The sequence below is a fragment of the Haematobia irritans genome, chromosome 3 (genome assembly GCF_050003625.1).
Source record: "Haematobia irritans isolate KBUSLIRL chromosome 3, ASM5000362v1, whole genome shotgun sequence".
Lineage (NCBI taxonomy): Eukaryota > Metazoa > Arthropoda > Insecta > Diptera > Muscidae > Haematobia > Haematobia irritans.
This window is the reverse complement of record NC_134399.1, coordinates 228,882,843-228,910,164: the sequence shown is the minus strand read 5'-3', so window position 1 is coordinate 228,910,164 and position 27,322 is coordinate 228,882,843. Positions and strand designations below refer to the sequence as shown.

Sequence of the window (27,322 nt, the reverse complement as noted above, 5' to 3'; positions counted from 1 at the left end):
TCTGTGGCTCGGAATCAATATCAAAATTTTTAAAGTAGACAAAATCTTTGGAAGCGGGCATGCTTTTTTTCAGAGTTCATTAATTCTTATTATATGTGAACGGTTATGATTCAATTTAGGTTAGTAAATCGTTCCTATGATATTTATATCCTTCACCACTACTGTGGTACAGGGTATAATAAGTTTGTGCATCTGTATGTAACGCCAAGAAGGAAAAGTCTGAGACCCATCGTTTAGTATATCGATCGTTTTAGAATTAAATTCTGAGTCGATTTAGCGATGTCCGTCTGTCTGTCCGTCTGTCTGTCTGTCTGTTCATGTATTTTTGTGCGCAAAGTACAGGTCGCAGTTTAAGTCCGATCGTCCTCAAATTTGGCACAGGGTCTTTTTGAGGAACAAAGACGATCGCTATTGATTTTGGAAAAAATCGGTTCAGATTTAGGTATGGCTGTCATATATATTTATCCCCGATCTGGTCATAATTGGCGTGTTTATCAACCGATGCTCTTCAAATTCCGTCCATCCGAATATTTTATGAGTCTCGAAAAACTTGCGAAATATCAGCCAAATCGGTTCAGATTTAGATATAGCTCCCATATATATCTTTCGTCCGATTTAGACTCATATGGCAACAGAGGCCAAAGTTTACCACCGATTTTCGTGAAATTTTGCACAGAGAGTAGAATTGATATTCTACCAATGCTTGCTAAATTTGATTGAAATCGGTTCAGGTTTAGATATAGCTCACATATATAGCTTTCGTCCGATTTGCACTTATATGGCCTCAAAAGCTAGAGTTTTGTCCTGACTTGCTTCAAATTTTGCAAGAGAGGTAGGTTTAACGGTGTCGTTATGTGTGCCAAATTTGGTTAAAATCGGTTCAGATTTAGATATGGCTCCCATATATATATTTCGTCCGATTTGGACTTATATGGCCTCAAAAGCCAGAGTTTTGCCCTGAATTGCTTCACATTTGGCACAAGGAGTAAGTTTAATAGTATCGGTAAGTGTGCCAAATTTGGTTGAAATCGGTTCAGATTTAGATATATCTCCCATATATATCTTTCGCCCGATTTACACTCATATGACCACGGAGGCTATAGTTATACTCCATTTACGTGAAATTTTGCAGAGATTGCAGATAGCTCCCATATATACGTACACCAGAGTTGGAGACTGTTTCATATTCTAGACCCATTTTCAATGAGAGTTTCCTCCAATTGGCTGGATAGTTTCCACAGAGAATATATTTAGTATGATATTTAAGTGTGTCAAGTTTGATCTAATTTGGTTCAGATTTAGATAAAGCCTCCATAAATTCATTCTTCCGGTTTATACAACTAAGGCCAAAATTCCCACACTTGACACAAAATTCTGTGATGATTTCCCCATATCGTAGTCATATCCTAAACACTGTAATGCCAAAATTTCCACAGAACGGTTGAGTTTTAAATAAGGCTCCAAGTCGCCCGAATTGGCCAAATAATATATACACACCCACAATTGACCACATATCTTGGCGAGATCTAACCAATACCCTTGTAAAATCGCCACTGCTGAGTAGCAAAAATTTTAAATATTACTCAAATTGCCCTATATCTCGAATACATATGTATAACCTGATAAATCATAAATGCACTTTTGTATAATTGCATTAAAATTTCTCTCGCTTCATATTTCCCATATCTTTTTACTAATTTTTACTAATTTTTACGATTTAAATTGTAATTCTAGAGTTTTTGTAAAAGTACAACAAATTGTCTCCATTAAAAGTATTTGTATCTGGAAATGCAAACCTTTATATAGCTCCCACCAAATTTGAAGTAGTTGAGAGTCTACACGCTCACAAAAAATCGCTTCTGTAACATATACTCCCAAACATATTTTGCTTCAAGCATATATATTTTTGGGTATTGCCCAAACATTTATATGTTTGATCTCTTCCAATATATAATATGTTTGAAAGCATATTGGTCTAAACAATATATGTTTGGGTAGTCTAAGTTCCAAACATTTTGTATTTTTGCATCCAAATTCAATAATGTTGTCTTTCAAAAAACAATATGTTATTATGTGAACATATAATATGTTTGGAAGCATTTTGCACCCAAAAATATTATATGCTTAAAAAAATATTCTCCCAAACAATATTGTGCTGAAAATTTTATTTATTTATTTATATATTTGCAATCATAATGAATTATGAAAATAAACAGGTAATATAGGTGCTAACAACATAGGTTTTCGACCTGAATGCTCAAAATTTTGTTTCTGCCCAATTGTATATTCCCCCACATCTTTCTCACTTCCACGAGATTTTTTAGTTCTTAGCACCTTTTTCTGCAATACAAACATTGTAGAAGAAATTATTCAATTGTATGATTTTTTTATTTTAATTTTACCTTTTGCCGGACGGGGATTCGAACAGCGGACCACACAGTTTGTAAGGATCAAAGAAGTAGCTGATCAATTGCCCAAGGAAAAATAAAATGTTAATTTTGTAATAACAAGCAACAACCACCAACTTAATTCAATATCGCTCCCTGTTAAATAGCGCTCCAAGCTACTAAACACATATATGTTTATAGGCTATTTCTAAATTAATATATGTTTGCATCCAAGCATATTATATTTAAAAACATTTTATGTCCCAAACATAATATGTTCTAACATATTAACATATATGTCCCAAACATGTTATGCTAGTTTATGAACATTATATGCTTGCACTCAAAAATATTGTGTTTAAAAATTTGTGTTCCAAACATATAATGTTTATAGCCAAACATATGAAAAACAGTCTTTTTCATCCGTGTACATAGTCGTGAAGGGTATAATATAGTGGGCTCCGCCCGACTTTAGACTTTACTTACTTGTTTTCAAATATATTTTATCTTGGTTCCGAATGAATTTTCTCTCCGAATACTCATTTTAATATTTTACTTAAGCATATACAATTTTTTGGCGAAGTCTTATATCACAACATATATATGTTTACTCAAAATATATAAATTTGTACTTGTTTATATTCACACGTAGTATTTTTCCTACATTTAATGAAATTTTCTTTGTGTATATATATATTTGTACTGCGCCAATTGGTTACTTTCATTTTTTACTTCCAGCATACACTTTGTCCATTATATGTTTGCACTCAAAAATATTGTGTTTAAAAATTTGAGTTCCAAACATATAATGTTTATACCCAAACATATGAAAAACAGTATTTTTCGTCCGTGTATGATTTCGCTAAATATATTTTAATTTTACCTCATATTTTTTAAGTTTTTTTAGTATAAGTTAATAAGAAGAATGTGCCATTTTTTGTGCCACTTTTCAAAAATATTTGTGCCATTTTTTTTGACGTTTGCCACTTTTTGAAAATTCCCAACGGTAACGCTGGGCACCACTATTCATCAATCGAATGAAAAGTAATTCTGGGGAAGTTTCGTGAGTTCAATGACTGAACTGAATCTAGCGTGTGGGATCCGAAGAAGGAAAATGTGAACGCTTCTATGTTCTGGAAGTCACTTAATATATGTTTGCATCCACGCATATTATATCAAAAAAAAAAAAAAAAAATATGTCCAAAACATAATATGTTGTAACATATTCTCCCATGTTCGGAATCGCAAATCGTAAAATTTTCGTTTGGCGATAGTTTTTTAATCCTAAAACCTACAAACTTAAAGCTTGACAATAAAGATCTCATTAATGTGAAAATCAAATTATAATTGGATTTAAGTCCGCGAGTATCTTTATTCTTCCACTGTAAGAAAAATAAATTCATGTGATTTGCGATTCCGAATTTCGCAACATGGTGGATTAACATATATTTCGCAAACATGTTATGCCAGTTTATGAATTATATGCTTACACTAAAAAGTTGAGTTCCAAACATATAATTTTTACACCCAAACATATGAAAAACAGACTTTTTCATCAGTGCAAGGTTTGATCCCCATCGTCCAATTGATTTAGGTCATTTAAGGGCTTTACTATCCGGAGTTTGGGCAATTCGACATTAAAATAAAAACGATCCTTCATTCCAATAATTCATCATCGGCTTACACACGCCCTTGGACTACTGCCTTATAGTATCCCCATTTGCACCAGTAGGTTAGGTTATGTATAGTGACATTCCACGTATAACCGATTACCATCAAATGTCTGCCTCCAGTTCAAAATCGTATACAAGATAAACCAATCGACCCTTTTAAGAAAACGGCTGATTTATTAAAGATTTCTTCTTTCGATTTTAAAAATTAAAATTAAAAGTTTCCATACGGGCTGTGGTAATGGAGGCGACAATACCAAGATAATAACGACAATTTTCATCTTTGACAATGTATAAACTAAGTATTCCCCATTGCCTTTTATATGGCCCTCTAAAATTCGACGTTAGTTTGCGGGTATTAATAAATATTTCATGTGTAACAAATTTGTCCATGGGATATTGGGAGAATAGAGGAAAACCAGCAAAGGCTCACGAGCATTACGACTAGAATATAACCAGGGAAAGGAAACCAGAGGAAGAAGCCGACAAACAACAACAACAAAAACACCCATAATGATGGTATCATGAACCGAAATATGTAATGTGTCCTGGTTTTTGCTGTTTATGGCTCAAACACTCAACCAGTCAGACCAGCTTCGGCTTAATTTAGCCAAACGTTTTGTTATCCTCCAGCGGAATATCTAGCAATGAATAGAGAAGAGGAACAGTATCAGATGCTACCCAAGTATGCGATGTGTTCATGACTTTTTCTTTGGCGCTGGCAAAGTCAACATTTGCTTCTTTCGCCATATCGTCTTATGGATGGAATTTGTATGTTTTCGTTCGTTCCTCAGTAACGTAATAACAGCCTGGATTTATAGGCATTAAGTTGTTAAGTAAAAATGGAGCTACGAGCTGCTCATAAATCAAGTGAAACTCGCCAAAGAGCTTTGGGCGATATACACAAGACTCGAGTGCATTTCTCCCATCCACTTGGACCAAAGATGGAAATTTATAAAGTTTAAAATCAAATTGGATTGGATTTACTAAGTGTAGCTTTATGGTTGTAGCAATAAACACGCATATATTTTACACTAAGTGGGTGTGAGTACGAAGTGAGCTAATCCACAAAGATGCCATCATGTATGGGAGTATACAAACATGTCCAAAGCGTGATAATAATGTTATGTCACATTGGTCGAGATAATTGTTGAGAGCCTGAAATATACAAAGTGTACTTGATGATTTATATGTCCCAAAAGGATTGGCATTTATTTGAGAATTTTGTGAGTGACTATTAACTCAATTTAACTCTTTAAGTCATTGTCGACCATTGCCATTGCGCCTTAAAAAGTCATAATGGCTCCTGTTACTCCAAGCTCACTTAATAATTTGACCTTCATTTAAGGAGTTTGGAATTTATTCCTAGCCAAAAAATCAGTGAACTCAAAATAAAGATATTTAGAGGAAGCAGAGTAACTTGACAATAGGTCTTATAAAAATAAAAGTAAGTTGCAGATTTCATATACAAACCAAGCTATTCACTGAAAGACAAATGCGAGTAACTGACAAATACGAGTAACTAAAATCTAAATCATAAAAAAATCAAAGTAAAACATGTTGTTAAACCTTGTTTAACAATAATATATGTATGATACGCTTTAGTTTAAGCTTAAAAGAACATAAATTTGGTAGTATTTTTATCTGTCAATTTTGCGATCAATGCGAAGTTCCTTAATTAAAATACAAAATGTAACTTCCTCTTTTGTCAACGCCAGCCGAAGTATCAAGATCGCTCAAAGCATGGTAAAATAAATTGTACCTATAAAACTGAACTTGAACTCGCTCTTTTTTTCTCCCCGATATAGATAATCATTTCCTACATTGCTCGATAGGATTTGTAGTAGATTTCTACTCTCTCAAATCTACGCGGCTAAGAAGTTATTAGCTATGACTTCTCCCTTTTATTTTGTTAAAAGAAAGTGTCCCGTTACTTTCTGCCAAGGGTTTTAGTTTTCTCTTTTTTACAGAATGTCTCATACTTCTCACGTTTTAAAAGAAAAAAACTTAAAACTAGGAATGTATTTTAATATCAAAATTAGGATAGTTCTCTATTTTGGTTAGTGTTGCGTACGTTCTTAATTTTTGTACCCTGCATAACAGTGTGGATCAGACTATTTTAAGTCCATAATATCATAATAAATAATGAGTAATGATATGCCCATATATTTATATGAGTCATGATATCATAACATGTACTAGAGTACAATAATGTAGGGTGAGTGCAGCAAATGTAGTACAGGTATCTAACAACATACGAATAACTAAATCAAGCTGAATAGATTATGGCTGTCAGGGAATGAAGCAAATCAAAGATCAGTTTGATTTTTGCAACTCTTTCTTTGTGCTAGTTGAAAGAATTCACATTTAGCCGTGCTCGATTTTTTTTTGTGGTTCTTAATCATTTCGTTTTGTGTGAAGGTATATTTTCAATTTATTAATTAATTTTTGAAAGAAAAAAATTTTGGGATAAGGTCAACTTGACATTAATAATTCAGAAAAATTCTTCAAAATTAATGAAATTGTCTTTAAATTTGTTGTCTTTTTGCATCTTGGCTACAAAGCAAAAAATCGTTCAAAAATAGGACATGGTTTTCAACACTTTATTTTAAAGATGTTTTTTACTTGAAACATAGCATAATTTCTACTGGAAGTCGAGTATGAATTTGGAAAATAAAGTTTTCGTTAACTCGTTTTTAAAGGTCTTTGCACCCTCAAAAAAAAAATCGCTTCTTTAACATATGTTCCAAACATATTTTGCAGGAAACACATATATTATTGGATACTGCCGAAACATTAATATGTTTGTTTTACGTGAACATATTATATGTTTGGAAGCATTTTGAGCCCAAAAATATTATATGCTTGGAAGAATTTTTCCCAAAGACGATTGTGCTCATTCCCTAACATACTCGTAATTTTCACTTCTACGAAATTTTTTAGTTCTTGGCACCTTTTTCTGTAATACAAATAATGTTGAAGAAATTATTCACTTTTATAAATTTTTTAAATTTTACCTTTCTCCTGCACGGAGAATCGAACCGAGGGCCACACAGTTTGTAAGCCAACACTATCCACTGGGCTACGTAGCTGTTATAGTCACCAGTAGATAATTAGCGTTATAAGTTACATTTATATAGCATAGTTTGTAGCGCCCATGCAAACATAACATTATTTAACAGAAACATACATTTGTTTGCCACGTGGAGCAGTGGTTAGCATGTCTGCCTTGCATGCAAAGGGTCGTGGGTTCAATCCATGCTCCGACCGAAAACTTTTTTTTTTTTAATTTAACTTTAAAATTCTTTAACAAAAGAAGAACGTTCGACTCCATACATAAATAATTTTATAATACAAACATAAATTTATTTAGGCGTGAACAGTTTTTTACTAGCATTTAACACCATCCCTCTAAAATGCCTTTTATTTTTCTTTAATAATTCATTTTAAAGAAAATAAACTTTTTAAATTGTTTTAGCTGCAAAACTCGAACTTAATGCCCGCTTTTATATTTGAAGGTGTCCGTCAACTCCTCGTGGACTACTTATTAATAAAGAGGAACTAAACTCTGTTTTTATACATTTTACTGTGTAATTTTTCACTATTTCCTCCTTATTTCATTTTACTCTCACAATTCTAAAAAAGTATAGTGCCCTTTCGTTATTTTTATGAAGACCCCTGATTTCTTTTAACGAACCAAGAAAAAAATTGTGCCCATAATGCCAAAATGATAAACAAAACACATGTCCACACATACATAAAATGCTGCTCTCGAGGAGAAAACATAGCATATGTTTTTTGTTTTTCAATGTCTATTCTCTTTATTCAAATTAAATAATATTTAGACTTAAGCATATCAAACTTTTGGTCTTATCATAAAACAGATTTCCGAAACAACATACAAGCGGTTTCACAGAAATTGTTCTCTTTTGATTCTTTCGCTGTGTTATGTTGATACAGTGTTGCCAACTCCCCAAGGCCAAAAAGCACCAAAAAAAAATATTATAAATTCTAACATACCACCTTCCACCACAAAATCGGAAATTAAATGCTCTACTACTAAAAAAAAAAAAACTTCTGAAGGTGTGTTATAGAACTTTTGTGAATTGCATTTCAAGAAGTTAAGGTGAGTATTAAGATCGAGTTTAGCCGCTAAAATATAAAATAGTCATGTTTTCACAATTACTTTTCTTTAATAAATCATTTTAAGGAATACAAACTTTGTGAAAATTTGTTTTTGGCTATCATCCAGTATCCCCATCAAGTTATAATAAAATTTGCAGCAAATATGCATAATTTTATGCCCATTTTTACTGAGACAGTTTTCACTTTAGCGGCAAAACTCACACATTATGAACCGCTATTCAAGTATACACCTTGATCACTTTTAATGCTTTCGTCCAATTCATTTTGATCAGTGATGTTTTTCAACTTTCAAAATATTAATATATTGAAGGAGTTTATTGCTTATTTCAGTTGTGCGTGCTTTTGTGAATTTAATATAAACGTTTTTAATGACATCTTTACCAAATTCAAAAATTCGACACTCATCGCTCTACTTTCCTACAGAATATCCTAAATAACAATATTAATTAAAAAATAATCAATACCAACTTCATAACAATCAAATTCTATATTTGGCAATAAATTGGAGTTTCTTCGGCTCTTGAAAGTCTAGTCAAAATTTTTGTATCAATTAAACTTAATACTGTTCAAAATAAAAAAAGCACCAAAAGCACTAAATGAAAATGCCAGAAAGCACCAAGTTGGTGCTTTTTTTTGAAAAGGCACTAAAAATGCAATTTGGTGCTTTTTAGAAATCAAAAAGCACTAAATTTGGTGCTAAAAGCACCAAATTGGCAACACTGTGTTGATATCTTTCCTCAACTCTCCCGGATTCCATCTCTATTTCTTTCTCTATACTCTCTCTCTGTCGCTTGGACTAAAATATCACAACATATGTATGTTTAGTCGAAATTTGTAAATTTATATATGTTTGCATTCACACATATGATTTTTATGAAACATTCATGTCCCAAACATAATATATTCTAACATATTAATATAGATGTCCCAAACATTTTGTGTTAGTTTAGGAACATTACATGTTTGCACTTAAATATATTGTGTTTTAAAATAGTGCCCGAAACACATTTTGTTTATATCAGAACATATGAAAAACATATTTTTCTAACAGTGTGATAGCATATGAAGAAAAAAAAAGCTGAAAAAACGAAAAATTAAAATTTGCTTCCTAGAAGAAAGTACGCAAAACCCAAATTTAAAAGTGAATTGCGTCTTAAAAATGTCCTTACTTGTATTCTCTGCTTTTTTGGCTCGGAATCAATACCAAAATTGTTAAAGTAAAGACAAAATCCTTGGAACCGGACATGTTTTTTTTTCAGTGTATATAATGTATTTAAAGGCATAATTAATTAAAGAATAAGGTTTTCACTCGCCCAAAAGTTTGGAGATTTCCAAATATCAAGCAGCTCAATAAATCGTTTAAAGGCAACAGAAGATCTGTTCCTTAAAGAGATTTATTTAGGACCCCGTACACCGAAAAAAAGTGAACTGTTTTATAGGAAGAATGAACTACCACGCACGAAAATTGAACTAAATGTTACTCCACATTTTGAAATTTCCACAAAGCGTTGTTAAAACCAGGAAAATTTAATGCCCTTTTGTACTTTTTAACTGCAGTCCACGAAATTGCATCATCTCATAGAAGAAAAAATTAACTAAAAGTAAAGAAGAAAATCATTGCCGCCAAATCATCACCATTTTAACCACACAATAGTTCATTCTTACTATTTTTGGGAATCGTACGAAAATTTTCATTTGTTTTAGTTCATATTGCACTTATGTGTACGGTCATTGAACTTTATACTCACGTTTAGTTCATAAAATTTTTGAGACATACTTCAAAAAAGTAAGATTTCATACAGCTGTGGAAAATTTCGATAAAAATAATAAAATTTAATTACAAGCAAATATATTTTTTTCCAATAAAAATAAGTTAAAATTACCGTTAGTTTAACCACGGAATTTTTTTCTGTGTACAGACGTTTGTTTCAATTGCCATAAATTTGTAATTTTTGGAGATTAATTAAAAATGTATTTCTCTTTTACTTGTAGAGATTATATTTCTTATATTTTTTTGTTAATACTTAAATTAAATATGAAATACCCTCACATAATTGGTATAGTGTAATTGATAATGCCCAAACCTATTATAATTTCTTCTTTTGACATCAGCAAATACTTTTGGAATTACATTGATTTTAATTTTAAATAAATGTAAACGCCTTATAAGAAATGATGTAATCGTGTAATAATTTAATAACATGAAAACCACTTTATCCTGATTATGGTCTTAAGTAAATATTAAATATGCAAGCATCAATATACATATTAAAGTAATTATATTGAATTACCAAGATTAAATTTCTTTGGATATTTTGCTTATCTGTGCTATTGTTGGTGTGTTTTGTTGTTTATTTTGATTTATATTTATTACTTACGTTAATAGTTGTGTTGTATCTCTCTCCACTTGAAATAGATTTCTCGATGTGTAGTCATTAAAATTTGATATGGCTTTGGTAATGTCCTTGCTGCCATCTATGATGGCTTGATTTTTGCCCCACGTCTCAATGTAGACTACGGACACGCGGGTATTCATCGTTCGAAAATACTGAAAATGTGCCAAGAATAACAAAAACAAATAAGTGAGTGAGTGAGAAAAATTAGTATTCTCTGTAAAATTCAATTAAAAGCACTCTCCACATTTCCCCATAACCAAACACACAAATACAAAAAATCCTCATTTGCAGATATCCACTCTCACACACGCACACACTGCCACACAACAAACACAAAAGATGAGGCAAACGAATGGACTTTATCCTCGACTGTCTTTTAAGAGAAATGTTTCAATTAAAATTTCGAAGGAGAAAAACGACTCAACCAAGGCAAATAATAAATTAAACAATTAAAAATACTTTTAATACACTAAGAAAATCATGAGGATTAAAATTATATCTGTGGCGGTAAGAGTAAGTGAGTCGGTGTCTGTTTGTGTCTTTCTTGAATTTCAAGAATTCCTTGTAAAGCCAACAACACACAGCCACCGAGATGAGAATGAAGATGCGTTTTGACACGAACATACATGATTTATTAGCCCGGCCAACTAATAAAGCCCAGCCCCCACAATTTATTTTGAATGATGCAAGACAAAAAGAGGCATGAAGAGAGAAAATTGAGCAAGGATGTGCAACATGAGCCGCATGTTAAATACCAAGTCCAGGCATTAGGATTTCAGAAAAGCTTAATAGTCTCCATATACTTTGCCAAAGGCCATGAGTTTAAAAGGAAATGATGTGGTAATGGAGTTGTTTCGTAAACGATGATGCTGGGGTTTCGTTGTCTATGCCTGTGTCTATGTGTGTGTGTGTTTGTGAGTTTCAAAAGATAAAATTGCATTTTAGGCTAAACGATTTGTACTCGTATTCCTTACTTCAACTAATGGCATAATGAATGGCCACCACCATGATCATCTCTGTAGGAAACAAAGACGATGGAAACGAAACGAAACCAAAACAGAATCATCTTCAGCATCCGTAGAAGACAAAGCTTTCTGCAAACTTGCAAAAAAGATGAACAAAACCGTTTGGTGTGGTTGTTATATTCATTTATTTATGGTTTTCATTCTCTGGGCCAGACCAAACAAAATGATTGAGCTCAACAATAAATAACGGGGCTCTTTTACCACTCAACATCTGTAATATAGAAAAAGAAAAACCAACACTGCGGTTCTTTTTTTTCAATTGAAAAATACTGCTCATTGGTGGCGATACTTAGGGAAGATATCGTCTCTGCACTTTAAAACACTCTCTGCACTTGCAAGTGTAGAGTCAAAAATCTTTATTTTCATGGCACCAGTTTTTCAATATATAAAGAAATCACGTGCATATTGTGAGTCTTGGGTTCAATTCCATGTTCTACCGAATATCAATAATTTTTTATATCCTGTGACACACTGTTATAAGTTAGTGCATATGTATGAAATACCCCGAAGGAGACGAGATATACACATGGTGTCTTTGGCAATAATACTCAGGGTCGGCCTCTCAGACGATCTAGCCATGTTCGTCTGTCTGTGAACACATTTTTCTAATCAAAGGCTAGATCGCAATTTTAGTCCAATCGACTTCAAATTTGGTACAAATTTATGTTTTGGGTTAGAATACAACCATATTGATATTGGAAAAAATCGGTTCAGATTTAGTATAACATAGCTCTCATATATATCTTTTGCCCGATATGTACTTGTATGACCCCAGAAGCTAGAGCTTTATCCTGATTTACTTCAATTATTGCAGAATGAGTACAATGGATAGTGTCGTAAATTGTGCAAAATTTGGTTGAAATCGGTTAGGTTTTAGAAATAGCTCCCATATATATCCTTCGACCGATATGCACTTACATGACCTCAAAAGCCAGAGTTTTACTCCGATTAATGTGAAATGTTGCACAGAAGGTAGAATTAAATTCTCACTATTCTTGCCAATTTTGGTTGAAATCTACGCCAAGCAAAATTTGCATTCGTATTTTAAGGACACACTCAAAAAAAAAGTGAACTCACTATTTCACTAAAACCAATTTAACTATATTTTAGTTCATGAACTTATTATATTTGGTGAAAGTTTCATTTACTCTAATAATTTTTTGCGTACGTTAGTTAAATGAACTAAAAGATGGGAAAAAATTATACACAAGTTAAGGATAGTGATTTACAAAATTCGTATTTGTCATAAAATAGTTCATTATTTCTTCAAATTTGTAAATTTTACTACAAATGCGTCCGTCATGAACTTCGTATGTCACTAAACACATTTTTGCAATTATGAACTCCAATTTTTTGTCCTTCAAACTACAAAATTTTCTTTAAAAAGTGAAAAAAATTATTTATGTCTAATAAATTTTCTTGAATTTGTCGAAAAATGTTTACTTATTTTTATACCCTTCACCACTACTGTGGTACAGGGTATAATAAGTTTGTGCATTTGTATGTAACGTCAAGAAATAATTGTCATAGACCCATCTTTTAGTATACCGATCGGCTTAGAATTAAATTCTGAGTCGACTTAGCGATGTCCGTCTGTCTGTCTGTCTGTCTGTCCGTCCGTCTGTCTGTATATGTAATTTTGTGCACAAAGTACAGGTCGCAGTTTAAGTCCGATCGTCCTCAAATTTGACATAACGTCTTTCTTCGGGTAGAAGACAATCGCTATTGATTTTGGAAAAAATCGGTTCAGATTTAGATATAGCTGCCATATATAGTTATCACCGATTTGATCATATTTCACGTATTTATGAACCGACGTTCTTCAAATTTTGTACATCTGAATGTTTTGTCAGTCCCGTAAAAACTGCAAAATATCAGCTAAATCAGTTCAGATTTATATATAGCTCCCATATATATTTCGTCCGATTTGGACTTATATGGCCCCAAAAGCGAGAGTTTTGCCCTGATTTGCTTCAAATTTTGCACAACGAGTACGTTTGATAGTATCGTTAATTGTGCCAAATTTTGTTGAAATCGGTTCAGATTTAGATATAGCTTCCCTATATATCATTCGTCCGATTTTGACTTATATGGCTTCAAAAGCCAGAGTTTTGCCCTGATTTGATTCAAATTTTGTACAAGGAGTACGTTTAATAGTATCGTTAATTGTGCCAAATTTAGTTGAAATCGGTTCAGATTTAGATATAGCTCCCATATATATCGTTCGACCGATTTGGACTTATATGGCCCCAAAAGCCAGAGTTTTGCCCTGATTTGCTTCAAATTTTGCACAACAAGTACGTTTAATAGTATCGTTAAGTGTGCTTAATTTGGTTAAAATCGGTTCCGATTTAGATATAGCTCCCATATATATCTTTCTTCCGATTTGGATTTATATGGCCTCAAAAGCCAGAGTTTTGCCCTGAGTTGCTGGAAATTTTGCACAAGGAGTACGTTTTATAATATCGTTAATTGTGCAAAATTTAGTTGAAGTCGGTTCAGATTTAGATATAGCTCCCATATATATCATTCGCCCGATTTTGACTAATATGCCCACAGAGGCAAAAGTGCTACTCTGATTTACGTGAAATTTTGCAGAGGAAGTATAATTGAACTTGAAACTTTGCACAGGCAGTAGAATTAAGGTTCTGCATATGCGTGATTATTTTGGTTGAAACCGGTTCAGATTTTGATATAGCTCCCATATATATCTTTCGCCCGATTTTCCGTCATATGACCACAGAGGTCAAAGTTGTTATCCGATTTACGTGAAATTTTGCACAGGGAGTAGATTCAACATAGTAACTATGCATGTGAAATTTGATTGCAATCGGTTCAGATTTCGATATAGATTCCATATATATATGTTTTTCCGATTTAGGCAAAACTGGCCGAAATACCTACATTTTCCTTATCAAATCGCCACTGCTAAGTCGAAAACCTATCAAAATGACTCAAATTTTCCTACTACTCTATTACACATCTATCGACCGATAAATCATAAATACACTTTTGCGAAGTTGCCTCAAAATTGGTTCATATCTAAATGTTTCCTATATTTTTTTACTAACATTGTGTTCCACCTCAGCGCATTAGCCGACTTAAATGTAAAATCTATAAGTATTGCAGAACTCTGTACAGATCTGCTCAGATATACAGAATATATGTGTATGGGTTCATATAGCATCCAACACATTGGACATCCAACACAAGTGGTGAAGGGTATAATATAGTCGGCCCCGCCCGACTTTAGACTTTCCTTACTTGTTTTGATATCGGCGCGATGCCAGCGCTTGTAATACTGGTTAGTTAAAAATTTCTAAAAATATTCAAAATTTTCTAATATTAATCAAAAGTTTTCTTCCTGGTGGGTTCACTGTTTTTTCAGTGCATTAAATCTTTGGCCTCACGACAATATTTTTTTCAGTGCGGTTAAGATTTAGATATAGATCCCATATATATCGTTCGCTAGATTTAGACTCGTATAACCACACGAAGTTATAATTTAACACCTTCAGCCATAAAATTTTCTTACTGAGGGCTGCAGGCCTACAGTTCTCCTACACTGAAAAATATTGTAGTGAGGCCGAAGATTTCATGTCCTTAAGATGCATTTCTCTGAAATAATGTTTGTTTCCTTGTCCAAAAGTCGGTGAAAAAAATGATAAATTACGGTTGGTTTCATAGAATCAGTACATAGACTACTCTAGGAGACACCGTAGTGCAATAGTTAGCATGCCCGTCTTACATACACAAGGTCGTGGTTTCGATTCCTGCTTCAACCGAACACCAAAAAAGTTTTTCAGCGCTGGATCCCACCTCAGTAATGCTGGTGACATTGCTGAGTGTTTGAAAGCTTCTCTATGTGGTTTCATTGCAATGTGGAACGCCGTTCGGAATCAGCTATAAAAAGGAAATCCCTTGTCATCGAGCGTAACATGAAATCGGACAACACTCAGTGATAAGAGAGAAGTGCACCACTGTGGTACCACAATGGACTGAATAGTCTAAGTGATCCTGATACATCGGTCTGCCACTATACCTAACCTAACCTTCTCTACCAGTTAGCCTATGAACGAGCTGTAGTTCCATTGGTCGCAGTGGTGTAACTGTCTCATTCGTGAAATTGTAGGACAGCAACTATAGGTAAGGGAACAGTAGTTCTCTGTAGGAGAACTGTGTACTAAAAGATCTCATTGGTAGTCGTCAGTAATACTGAAACCGAATTTGAGTGGTACCGACCCGAACCTGTTACCTACCCCAAAATGAGTATGACGCCACTGCCGATACCACATCGCTTCTAAAACAATAAACTATAGCAACACGGAGACGTCCAAAAGCGGAATACATTATTCACAGTTCCGAACATTAAAAAATCAATCAGAACACTCAACAGTTTCGGATCAACTACTAACCGGAGTTCTCATAAATTACCGATCAGCTATGACCCGTATTCATCATCAACAAGGAGAATTTCTAATTGACTACCGATTATCAACAAAACGATTTTCTGAACCCACAATGGGGGAAATTGCAGTAGATTCGAAGAATATAAAATAAAACGATTCCGTGTAACCTTGATCCAATCACCATCATATATGCGTGAGTCCGTTGTATAACAGGTTCCGGATAAGAACAATGATTATAATGTGATCAACATTACCTATTTGACTACAGTAGTTTTGTTGATCCCCAAAGTACGACAATGGAGAAAAAGTTGAGAATCACATTTCTCATTTTTTTCTGGTCTTTGGAAGTGGAGAAGAAATGGAAAAAATTAAAATTTCTAACACAATTTCTTTTTCAACCTCACATATTTATGGATTTGTTTTTTACTCCTATGCTCTATTATGGTATACCAGCAGACAATTTTTATTTTTAAATTCCCAGGCTATGATTATTGTGGTATACGAAAGTACTTGTAGGTCCTCCCTGGGTTTTTATTTCGATTTTTATTTTGTTCTTTTGCAATCGTATGTGCATTATTATTTCGTTTTTTTTTCATATATGATTTACTTCGGCGCTCCATTGTGAACATGAATGAAGTGGGTATGAGAGTTATTGTTTTGCAGTTTCAAGACATATCCTGTACATTTCACATCACTTGACACACATTTTTGCAAAGTTGGTCCTAGTACTTTTAGCCAAAGTAGTCTTTGTTTTTGTCCTCGTTGCTTTTGTATTGTTTACTTCTCTATTAAATGCTCTTGTGGGCTTTAGACAAAACAATTTCAATTATTTTCAAAGTTCATTGATACAATCTACCTTACAACACTCCTATAGGAGCACTATACAGACACTCACATTGCCATGCATTCGGAACTCATTGCATCCTCCTTCTAACACCACCATAAGAGAGACAGACACACATAGCCATAGTTACATACATATATAAAATCTCACAGGACCTGTGAGTTTTAAGGTAATTGTATGCGGTTTGTCTTGTGAAAGTATGTGAACTGAGATTTTTAGTTTGATTTATTGTACCCCCTTAAGATTGTAGCCCATTTCATTTCATTTCATTTCATTTGATTTGGTCAAACGCCTTCCCAGTTTCAATTGCATTTCATTACCGTTCTGTGTTAGATAATATAGCTTCTATTTGTTGATGTGTAGATAAATTCAGGATTAAATATCAAATGGATAATATTATTGCGACTCGTATTCTTTATGCTCTTCTTCACCTTTTGCAAATATTAAGATGGGTCGTCTTTGTAATTGAACTACTAAGAAAGAGATACAAGTTGTACCTATTTAATTTAAACTTGTTTTAATTTCAAGATTGTGTGATAAGAAACGAGGATGATATGATCCTGTGTATATAAGTTAGGAGGTCAAATTGGGGATTGACTCGATTTTCTAGAACAAAAAGCAAATGTCGATTGATCGAATTTGATGATTACAAAAGCCAACCTTGACTTTTCGATTTTTTTTTTGGCAAAAAGTCAATAGTCCAAAAGTAGATTTTCGACTCTTATATCCCTAATACAAATATATTTGAGTTTTTCCCTTAAAATACAAACGAATTTTTCTGGTGCAACGAATTTTTACTTGCTCAAAAGTCAATCAACTTTTGGCATTATGTGCCTTTGTTTCGTTGGAGGTAAGCGATTCGACCTTGAAATGGGTATCTGTGAAAGAAAATAATTTTAAAATGATGTTAACTCTCTGTAGCTGACGTCGTGGTCTGACAGTCACCGCAAAATTAATTTTCTTGCGTATCTTCCTAAAGTACGAAGTACCAATATCTCCGCTCTCAGTACATTTTCTTTTTTATACCCTGCGCCACACTGTGGAACAGGGTATTATAAGTTAGTGCATATGTTTGTAACACCCAGAAGGAGACGAGATAGACACGTGGTGCCTTTGGCAATAATGCTCGGGGTGGTTCCCTGAGTCGATATAACCATGTCCGTCTGTCCGTCCGTCTGTCTGTCTGTGAACACATTTTTGTGATCAAAGTCTAGGTCGCAGTTTAAGTCCAATCGACTTCAAATTTGGCACATGTTCCTGTTTTGGGTCAGAATAGAACCCTGTTGATTTTGGAAGAAATCGGTTCAGATTTAGATATAGCTCCCATATATATCTTTCGCCCGATATGCACTTATATGGATCCAGAAGCCAGAGTTTTATCCCGATTTGCTTGAAATTTTGCACGAGGAGTACAATTGGTAGTATAGTCGAGTGTGCAACATTTGATTGAAATCGGTTCAGATTTAGATATAGCTCCCATATATATCTTTTGCCCGATATGGACTTATATGGCCCCAGAAGCCAGAGTTTAGGCCCAATTTGGTTGAAATTTTGCACATGGAATACAATTGGTAGTGTAGTCAAGTGTGCTAAATTTTATTGAAATCGGTTCAGATTTAGATATAGCTCCCATATATATCTTTCGCCCGATATTGACTAATATGGTCCTAGAAGTCAGAGTTTTGGCCCAATGTGGTTGAAATTTTGCACTAGAAGTAAAATTAGTAGTGTAGTCATGTGTGCCAAATTTGGTTGAAATCGGTTCAGATTTAGATATAACTCCCATATATATCTTTCGCCCGATATGGACTAATATGGTCCTAGAAGCCAGAGGTTTGGCCCAATTTGATTGAAATTTTGCACTAGGAGTACAACTAGTAGTGTAGTCAAGTGTGCCAAATTTGAAATCCGTTCAGATTTAGATATAGCTCCCATATATAGCTTTCGCCCGATTTACACTCATATGACCACAGAGGCCAATTTTTTACTGCGATTTAGTTGAAATTTTGCACAGGGAGTAGAATTAGCATTGTAACTATGCGTGCCAAATTTGGTTGTAATCGGTTCAGATTTAGGTATAGCTCTCATATATATGTTTTTCTGATTTTGACAAAAATGGTCAAAATACGAACATGTCCCTTTTGAAATCGCCTCTGCTTAGTCGAAAAGTTGTAAAAATTACTCTAATTTTCCTCTACTTCTAATGCATATGTATAGAGCAATAAATCATAAATAAAAGTTTGTGAAGTTTCCTTAAAATTGCTTCATATTTAAATCTTTCCCATATTTTTTTTTACTATCATTGTGTTTCACCCTAGTGCATTAGCCGACTTAAATTTTGAGTCTATAGAATTTGTAGAAGTCTATCAAATTCTGTCCAGATCGAGTGATATCTAAATGTATGTATTTGGGACAAACCTCTATATATTCAACACCCAACACATTTGACGGATGTGATGTGGTATCGAAAATTTAGATCTACAAAGTGGTGCAGGGTATAATATAGTCGGCCCCGCCCGACTTTAGACTTTCCTTACTTGTTTTATTTAAAATATTTTAGATTTGTTTGCTTAATAACCATATGCTTTTAAGGAAAATAGGGCCAAAAAATTTTAATTCGAAATGTGAACGTAAGATATCAGTTTAGAAATGAGGTCTGCTGGACCCCACGTCTGTTTTATTGTTAAAATTAGACCACCTCAGCTACAGAAGGTTAACTTGGCTTGAACAGATCTGAAACCGTTCATATACACAGAAAAAAATGTCACAAAAAATTTCATCAAAATTATAATTAATTCAACAATTTTTTTTTAACTAAAATAAAAATCAATTGGAACAATATTTTGAAAAACACGCAGCAAAAAAAGCGTCGCCAAAAAAGTGGTGAAAATGGACATTTTGGATCCCGTGGTGAAAATTTGGCGCAGAAGCGATGAATTTAACATGAGCTTGTCATAGGACGGATGTCCACCATTTCAACAGCCGTTGCACTGAATTTGCATCACATCTCAAGGTCTGATCCGAATTCAGTGTTTTAGATGTGAATTATAAAAAAAATATTGTGATATTTTGTCAAATAAAAAAATTTATAACTTCTGATGATTTTAAAGGCATTTTAACTCTTGTCTGAAACATTTGACATCAAATATTTTCAAAAACTCGCAATTTTTCTAGAATGGATTTTTTCGACAAAATTTCAACTATTTGTACCATTTTATAAATGCTTACTCAGTTTTTAACCTTTTTTTAAGAAAAAAGTTAAAATTACCCATTAAAAAATGAAAATGCGAGTTATAAAAATTGAATTAAAATAACTTCCTGTGAATTTAATATGAAGAGCATACTTGGGTGGACATTTTTGGAAGTTGTGCCTTTAGAAGAACTTCCATATGTTTTTGCTGGGCAATAAAGCGATTTTCGATGATTAATATTTGTTTGTTTTCTCTAATAGCGAAATATAAAAAGCAATCCTCTTAGACTGCCACAATGCGAATTGATTTATTATGTCTAGAAATGTATGAACTTTAAAAGTGCAATAAATATGGCATATTCTAGATATCCACTGACTTGTCATAGGCCAATTTAATACTTATATAGGATATTTTTTGTTTTTTTGCAATAAAATAAACAGTTTGCCTTCATCAACATCTAATAGATGCATATGACAAATCGTTTTCATATCCATTCCATCCATTGTAGTATGTTCCATCGAAATATAGTTTATTTTGGAACTATGCCATATAAAATGGTCTTTAGTTTTTGAACCATTAATCACAAGAATTTGTGAAATGTTGAAAGTTGTTCAAGCAATTTCTTTACGAAACTATGACAGTTTTTTAAAATATTTTTCCAGATGAACAATGTGATTAATTGTTTTACGAATTTTGTCCTTTTATTGGTGGTAGCCCCAACTATAGTGATTTATTTTAATTTTTCGATGTTTTTTGGTGTACCACCTAAAGTTTCATCATAAAATTGGTTTTTTAGTTAGCAACCAGAATTTTTAATCCTTTGGCCTCCTAACCACCTTAATGCATACGTCTATTCACATTACTTTGGAATACAGTCACACAAAACACAAACACACACAAACACACGCATCACTATTCAGTAAATGCAAATGTGATAAATAACTTTGAACTCTATAAATGTTCCATAAATAATTACAACGATTTCACCACAAAGGCATTAGAGAAATGTACACAGAGACGACTTGGAATCATAAATAATTTCATTGCCGGGCGTAATAATGAGAGTTGCCTGCATCGTGGCCTCCCACACGAAGAATTAATGAAAGGCCAAACTAATGGAGCATCTAATTGTATAAAACCTTAATAGACATTCAGGCAAATGGGTGAACGTATCTATGCTTAGGGTTTAAACCAAAGGTCACAAGGGTAAGCTTTCCTTCCATTCGTTTCCCATTTAAAAAGGAATGTATTTTTTTCGAAAAATAAAGTGAAGAATAAACTATTAAATATGCGGCGGGTATGTCTTTGATTTTCTGTATTTTTTTATTCCACTTTAAGAGGTCCCTAAGAAGAATGCTTTAAATTTTCACAGGAATTTTTTATTTTAAAGAGGCAACTCAAGGATACTTAAGGAAATCCAAGAAGAAAGAGACAAAATGTGAAAATGAAATGCTTTTGTGTCTATTTGTAATTTCAGATCTCGTTCACATGGTCGACGATGAGCCAAGGAACAATAGTGCTCAAAAACAGTGGGGGGCATTCGGCGAAAAAATGTATAATATAATGTTAGAGATGAATATTTATACGCTCACTGAAAAAAAAAATATTGGCATGGCAACAAGGATTTCTTTAAAATACATATGTGAGTCTACAAACTTTTCAATGATGGCTTTATGTCCTTAGTGTTAAGGGACTCGTCTTTTAAATGAGTATCTTTAAAATCTGTCTTAAATATTCGAAAAAGTCCCGTCAATAAAGGGTGGTTAAATTGTAAGGGCCGATGTGGAATGTGAACCACACCCAAACGCCAAGTTTTTTCCGAATTTTATTTGATATTTCTCTATTTCAGACTTACTCAATTTGAACCATGGAGAGATACACAATCCAACAACGTGTTAAATGGTTCCAAGAAATGGAAACAGTGGAGTGATGAATGGATGAGATAATTATGCCTCAGCGTCATCGAAAATTTGGACCATCGGATGAAGGTGTGCCACTGAGGTCGCGGCGCCCATTTGGCCGATCAATTCATCCCATATTCTAGTAAAACCTACTCTTTATATCACCGTGCAATTTCACCCATATAAATACACTTTGCACAGGCAGTAGAATTAAGGTTCTGCATATTCGTGTTTATTTTGGTTGAAATCGGTTCAGATTTTGATATAGCTCCCATATATATCTTTCGCCCGATTTTCCGTCATATGACCACAGAGGTCAAAGTTGTTATCCGATTTACGTGAAATTTTGTACAGGGAGTAGATTCAACATAGTAACTATGCATGTGAAATTTGATTGCAATCGGTTCAGATTCCGATATAGATTCCATATATATGTTTTTCCTATTTAGGCAAAACTGGCCGAAATACCTACATTTTCCTTATCAAATCGCCACTGCCAAGTCGAAAACTTATCAAAATGACTCAAACTTTCCTATTACTCTATTACACATCTATCGACCGATAAATCATAAATACACTTTTGCGAAGTTGCCCCAAAATTGGTTCATATTTAAATGTTTCCTATATTTTTTTACTAACATTGTGTTCCACCGACTTAAATGTAAAATCAATAAATATTGCAGAACTCTGTACAGATCTGCTCAGATATACAGAATATATGTGTATGGATTCATATAGCATCCAACACATTGGACGGATATGATATGGTATCGAAAATGTGGACTTACAAAGTGGTGAAGGGTATAATATAGTCGGCCCCGCCCTACTTTAGACTTTCCTTACTTGTTTTTAATGTAATCAGGAAAACTGATTCAGATTTAGGTAGAGAAAAATCCTATTGAAAAAAAACTTGCTTAGTTTCAAGGAGACCTGTAAAACTTTTTGCTGTTCGATCAAAACTGGAATTCAACCCACGACTCTTTGTGTACACTGAAAAAAATATTGTCGTGAGGCCAAAGATTTCATGTCCTTAAAATACGAATGCAAAATTTGCTTAGCATAGAAGACGCATTTCTTTAATATAAAGTTTTTTTTCCTTGTCCAAAAGTCGATAAACTTTTCAATGAAGTCGTGTTGTCCTTATAATTAAGTGATTTGACTTAAAAATGTGTATCATAATATGAAAGAAAAAATATTTGGGCTAAGGTCAACTTGACTTTACTAATTCAGAAATATTCTTTAAATTTAATGAAATTGTCTTTAAATTTGTTGTCTTTTTGCATCTTGAGTACAAAGCAAAAAATCGTTCAAAAATAGGACATGGTTTTCAACACTTTATTTTAAAGACGTTTTTACTTGAAACAAAGCATAATTTCTACTGGAAGTCGAGTCTTAATTTGGAAAATAAAGTTGTCGTTAACTCGTTTTTAAAGGACTTTGATAGCAAGTGAAGAAAATATCTGAAAAAAAAATGAAAAATCAAAATTTGCTTCCTGGAAGTAAGTACATAAAACCCAAATTTAAGAGAGAATGGTGTCTTAAAAGTATCCCAACTTGTATTCTCCGTTTTTTTGGCTCGGAATCAATACCAACATTGTTAAAGTAAAGGCAAAATATTTGGAACCGCGCATGCTTTTTTTTTTCAGTGTACATGGCGGGCACCAATCAATAAAAATTTTGAAACGAAAATCTCAATAATGTCGTGGGGCTTAGATCTCCCTAGAGAAAGTTCTTAGATATGCCAATGACCATAATTTCCAAATTCCAACTCCAGAACAGAGCTTATTGTTGAATGCATATAAACAATACGTTATCTATATCAAATTTAATATACACAGAAAAAAACATTTTCTGATTTAATAAGAAAATGCAAATTTAAATTAATTTTTTTTAATGATTCATTTAAAAATTTAATGGATGTGGATTCCAAAACTCAAAATTTAGTTTTTAATTATAATTATAAAATTATTAAAAATAGCCATTTTCAATCATTTTCTTAAGTGACGTAGTTATTTATCTAGGTGTCTTAAAATTAATTTTTAATTAAAAGTTTCTTTTCAATCATTGATTTAATGTTTTTATTTTATTGAAATGTTAATTTTTCAAGTATTTTAAGTTTTCAGTTACAAACAAATTTTTTATTGGAAATATTTTAGTAATATTTTTTTGTGTAGATAGATAAATTTTTTTAATTCTAATAATATCACCCTGATGTAAAAATATGTGTGTTTTTGTTTTAATTAGCCAAACATTGATATTACCATGTCTTACTTATGAACAGGCAAACCTATTATACCCTGTCATCCTAAGCAAGAAAATTTTTTTTTTAATTATACTCACGGTAAGACAATTGCGTTAGTCACGGAATCTTTGTGAGACGGATACATGCCACATGCCCAACACTGGATTTTGTGATAGAACACCGCGCTTTCGAATTTAGCCACTTTCAAGTTGTTCTATTATACCTTGTACTTATTCTCCAGAATTGGCTACATAAAGTTTCATGAAAAACGGGCCTAAAATATTTCCATTTTTTCATATTCACCAAGCCCACTGTTAATCCTTCGCTGTTGTCGGACAAAACTAAGAATGATATTGCAGGGAAACGGAGGTGTGCACGAGCTAAGACAAAAAGAAAACCCGGAAGTGCTTGCCTACCATTTAAACAAATGTTAAACGTGCAAAATGGAAGTGATTGTGTGTGCATGTGTGTGTGAGTGAATTCCAGCATCAGGCTATGCTTAAAGCATTTGCTCTACACGTGTACTACTAAAAGTGTCTCTACGGAAGAGTATACGTATGTATGTGTGTGTGTGAAACAAGCCAAACAAAACGGTAAGGGACTTTCGTGTATTTTGTGGGAGAGAAAGAGTCATGACTACTGACTTACATGGACATACTCTAGCCCTAGAAACACCCACACACACACACTATAGAGGGCATAGTGGGTGTGTTTGTATTTGTGTGTACGAGTATATGATTGTTTGAAAGTGTCTGTGCACTTTGTTTGAGTTAGATGAGAGAGAAGGAGTTCTTTGGCAAAACTTAAGATTTATGTTTTGCATTTAAAAGATTTAAAGCCTCCTGCGGTGAGGGTAAAATAAAAGAGCGGCTTTTTAGTTTTAGCCACACACACACACACACCAACATACACACACGCCTGAATTTGCAATGCCATATACGCACACACTCACATATGAATAAAGCTTAGGGAATCTCCTAGGGCCTAGTAAAAATGCACAAAGAATATAAAATAGGCTAAATAAAAACAACAATAACAACAACAACAACAACAACAAAAAGATTGGATATAATGAGGAAAGCAAAGTCTTTGTTAGCTTTATTTGCCATAAATATCTGTGGTTTCATTTCCTTCACTGCCCTTTTGCCTTGGCATAATGGCATGCCCTTAAGCCACAACAGACATTCTTGTTTGAAGGCAAATCTCCTTCATATGTGAAGCGGTAGTAATTTTAAATTGGATAGTCAAAGTTTTCATTCGATTTCAGTTATAAGTCAGTCAACTATACGTCCAATGATTAAATTGAATTACGAGTTTAAAGTAAATCAAAAAACATTGTGACTACAGATATGATGTACTGAGGGCTGTTTGATGAATTTGAACTTACCAAATCGGCTATGTTGGCCACTTGTATTGCGTCATGGATGACTTCTGCTCTCGTACTGCCATTCCGCTTATCGAACATGGCCTTGTCCACTATGATGGCAGTTTCTATGTATTTGGTAGCTTCTCGTACATCACGTTTATAGCGACCAGCACCATTGGGATGAATTTCGTCGATAATACCAGCTGACAAATGCTTAGTGCGTCTGGACAAACGCCACGAGTCCAGATTGCCTGTGTTCGCACAACCCTTGTTGGCTTTGGTGCGTGCCTCAAAGATGACATGAGGATGTTTCTGCTGAAACGAATGTTTAAACGAAAGTATGAGCAATAATGTTCTACAATTGAAAATCTATACAGAATATCATAAAGCTAGCAATTTTTTGTTGTGTAAAAAGCCAACAAAATTTTTTTTAAATTGGCTATTTATTTTACAAAATTTTGTGAATAGAGGATTAACTAGAACATTTGTTGAAGTAATTGGGTTATCCACAAAAAAAATTAAAAAATTAAATCAATAAATTTTTATACCCTGCGCCACACTGTGGAACAGGGTATTATAAGTTAGTTCATATATTTGCAACACCCAGAAGGAGACGAGATAGACACATGGTGTCTTTGGCAAAAATGCTCAGGGTGGGCTCCTGAGTCGATATAGCCATGTCCGTCTGTCCGTGAACACATTTTTGTAATCAAAGTCTAGGTCGCAGTTTTAGTCCAATCGACTTCAAATTTGGCACAAGTATGTATTTTGGCTCAGAATAGAACCCTATTGATTTTGGAAGAAATCGTTTCAGATTTAGATATAGCTCCCATATATATCTTTCGCCCGATATGGACTAATACGGTCCCAGAAGCCAGAGTTTTACCCCAATTTGGTTGAAATTTTTCACTAGGAGTACAATTAGTAGTGTAGTCAAGCGTGCCAAATTTTATTGAAATCGGTTCAGATTTAGATATAGCTCCCATATATATCGTTTGCCCGATTTACACTCGTATGACCACAGTGGCCAATCTTTTACTCCGATTTAATGGAAATTTTGCACAGGGAGTAGAATTAGCATTGTAGCTATGCGTGCCAAATTTGGTTGAAATCGGTTCAGATTTAGATATATCTCCCATATATAGCTTTCGCCCGATTATCATGGAATTATTATGTTTTGAGAAAGTGTTCTTGCCTTTAATAATAATGCGCCCATCTTGGACTTCGGCACAAAAGACATTTTTGTAATTTTTAACTCCAATTTTTTTTCCGTCAGACTACGAAATTTTCTTTAACAAGTGAAAGAAAATAATTATGTCCAATATATATATTTTTTTAATTTATCGAAAAATATTTACTTATTTTTGTCAAATTGGCGTGACACCTCTGTTTTTAATACAGTTTAGTTACATCAATGTTTTTGGAGTGTACCTGTCTGGCTGTCACGCTTCATTCTGCAGTAATGAAGCTATCGTAGTGAAATTAAAAACTTGGGTTATATCGGTCCAGATTTAGCCCACACCAACCAACCCCCAAATTTGGGGTCTTGAGCTTCTTTACACCGCACTTTTTATACGATTTTTCTAAACTTGAAAATATGGAGGTCTTTGGCAAAAGACAAGATTTTGAAAATTTTAGTACGACAGCTTCATTACTGCGGAATGAAGCGTGACAGCCAGACAGACAGACGGACATCGTTATATCGTCTTATAATTTGTCCCTGATCAAGAGTACATCGATATGTC

At 33.6% G+C, this 27,322-nt stretch overlaps 1 protein-coding gene across 12 annotated transcripts in view; it reads right to left on the bottom strand.

Moving 5' to 3' along the window:
- The window catches only part of mmd (disintegrin and metalloproteinase domain-containing protein mind-meld), a 575,647-nt gene that overhangs the window by 106,380 nt on the left and 441,945 nt on the right, over positions 1-27,322 (bottom strand). For all 12 annotated transcript variants that reach the window (XM_075298290.1, XM_075298292.1, XM_075298293.1 and 9 more), the window contains exons 9-10: positions 25,599-25,889; positions 10,582-10,751 (exon numbers count right to left, since the gene is read on the bottom strand). In XM_075298290.1, coding sequence (XP_075154405.1) covers positions 10,582-10,751; positions 25,599-25,889 — 461 coding nt within the window. The remainder of the gene's footprint in view (positions 1-10,581; positions 10,752-25,598; positions 25,890-27,322) is intronic.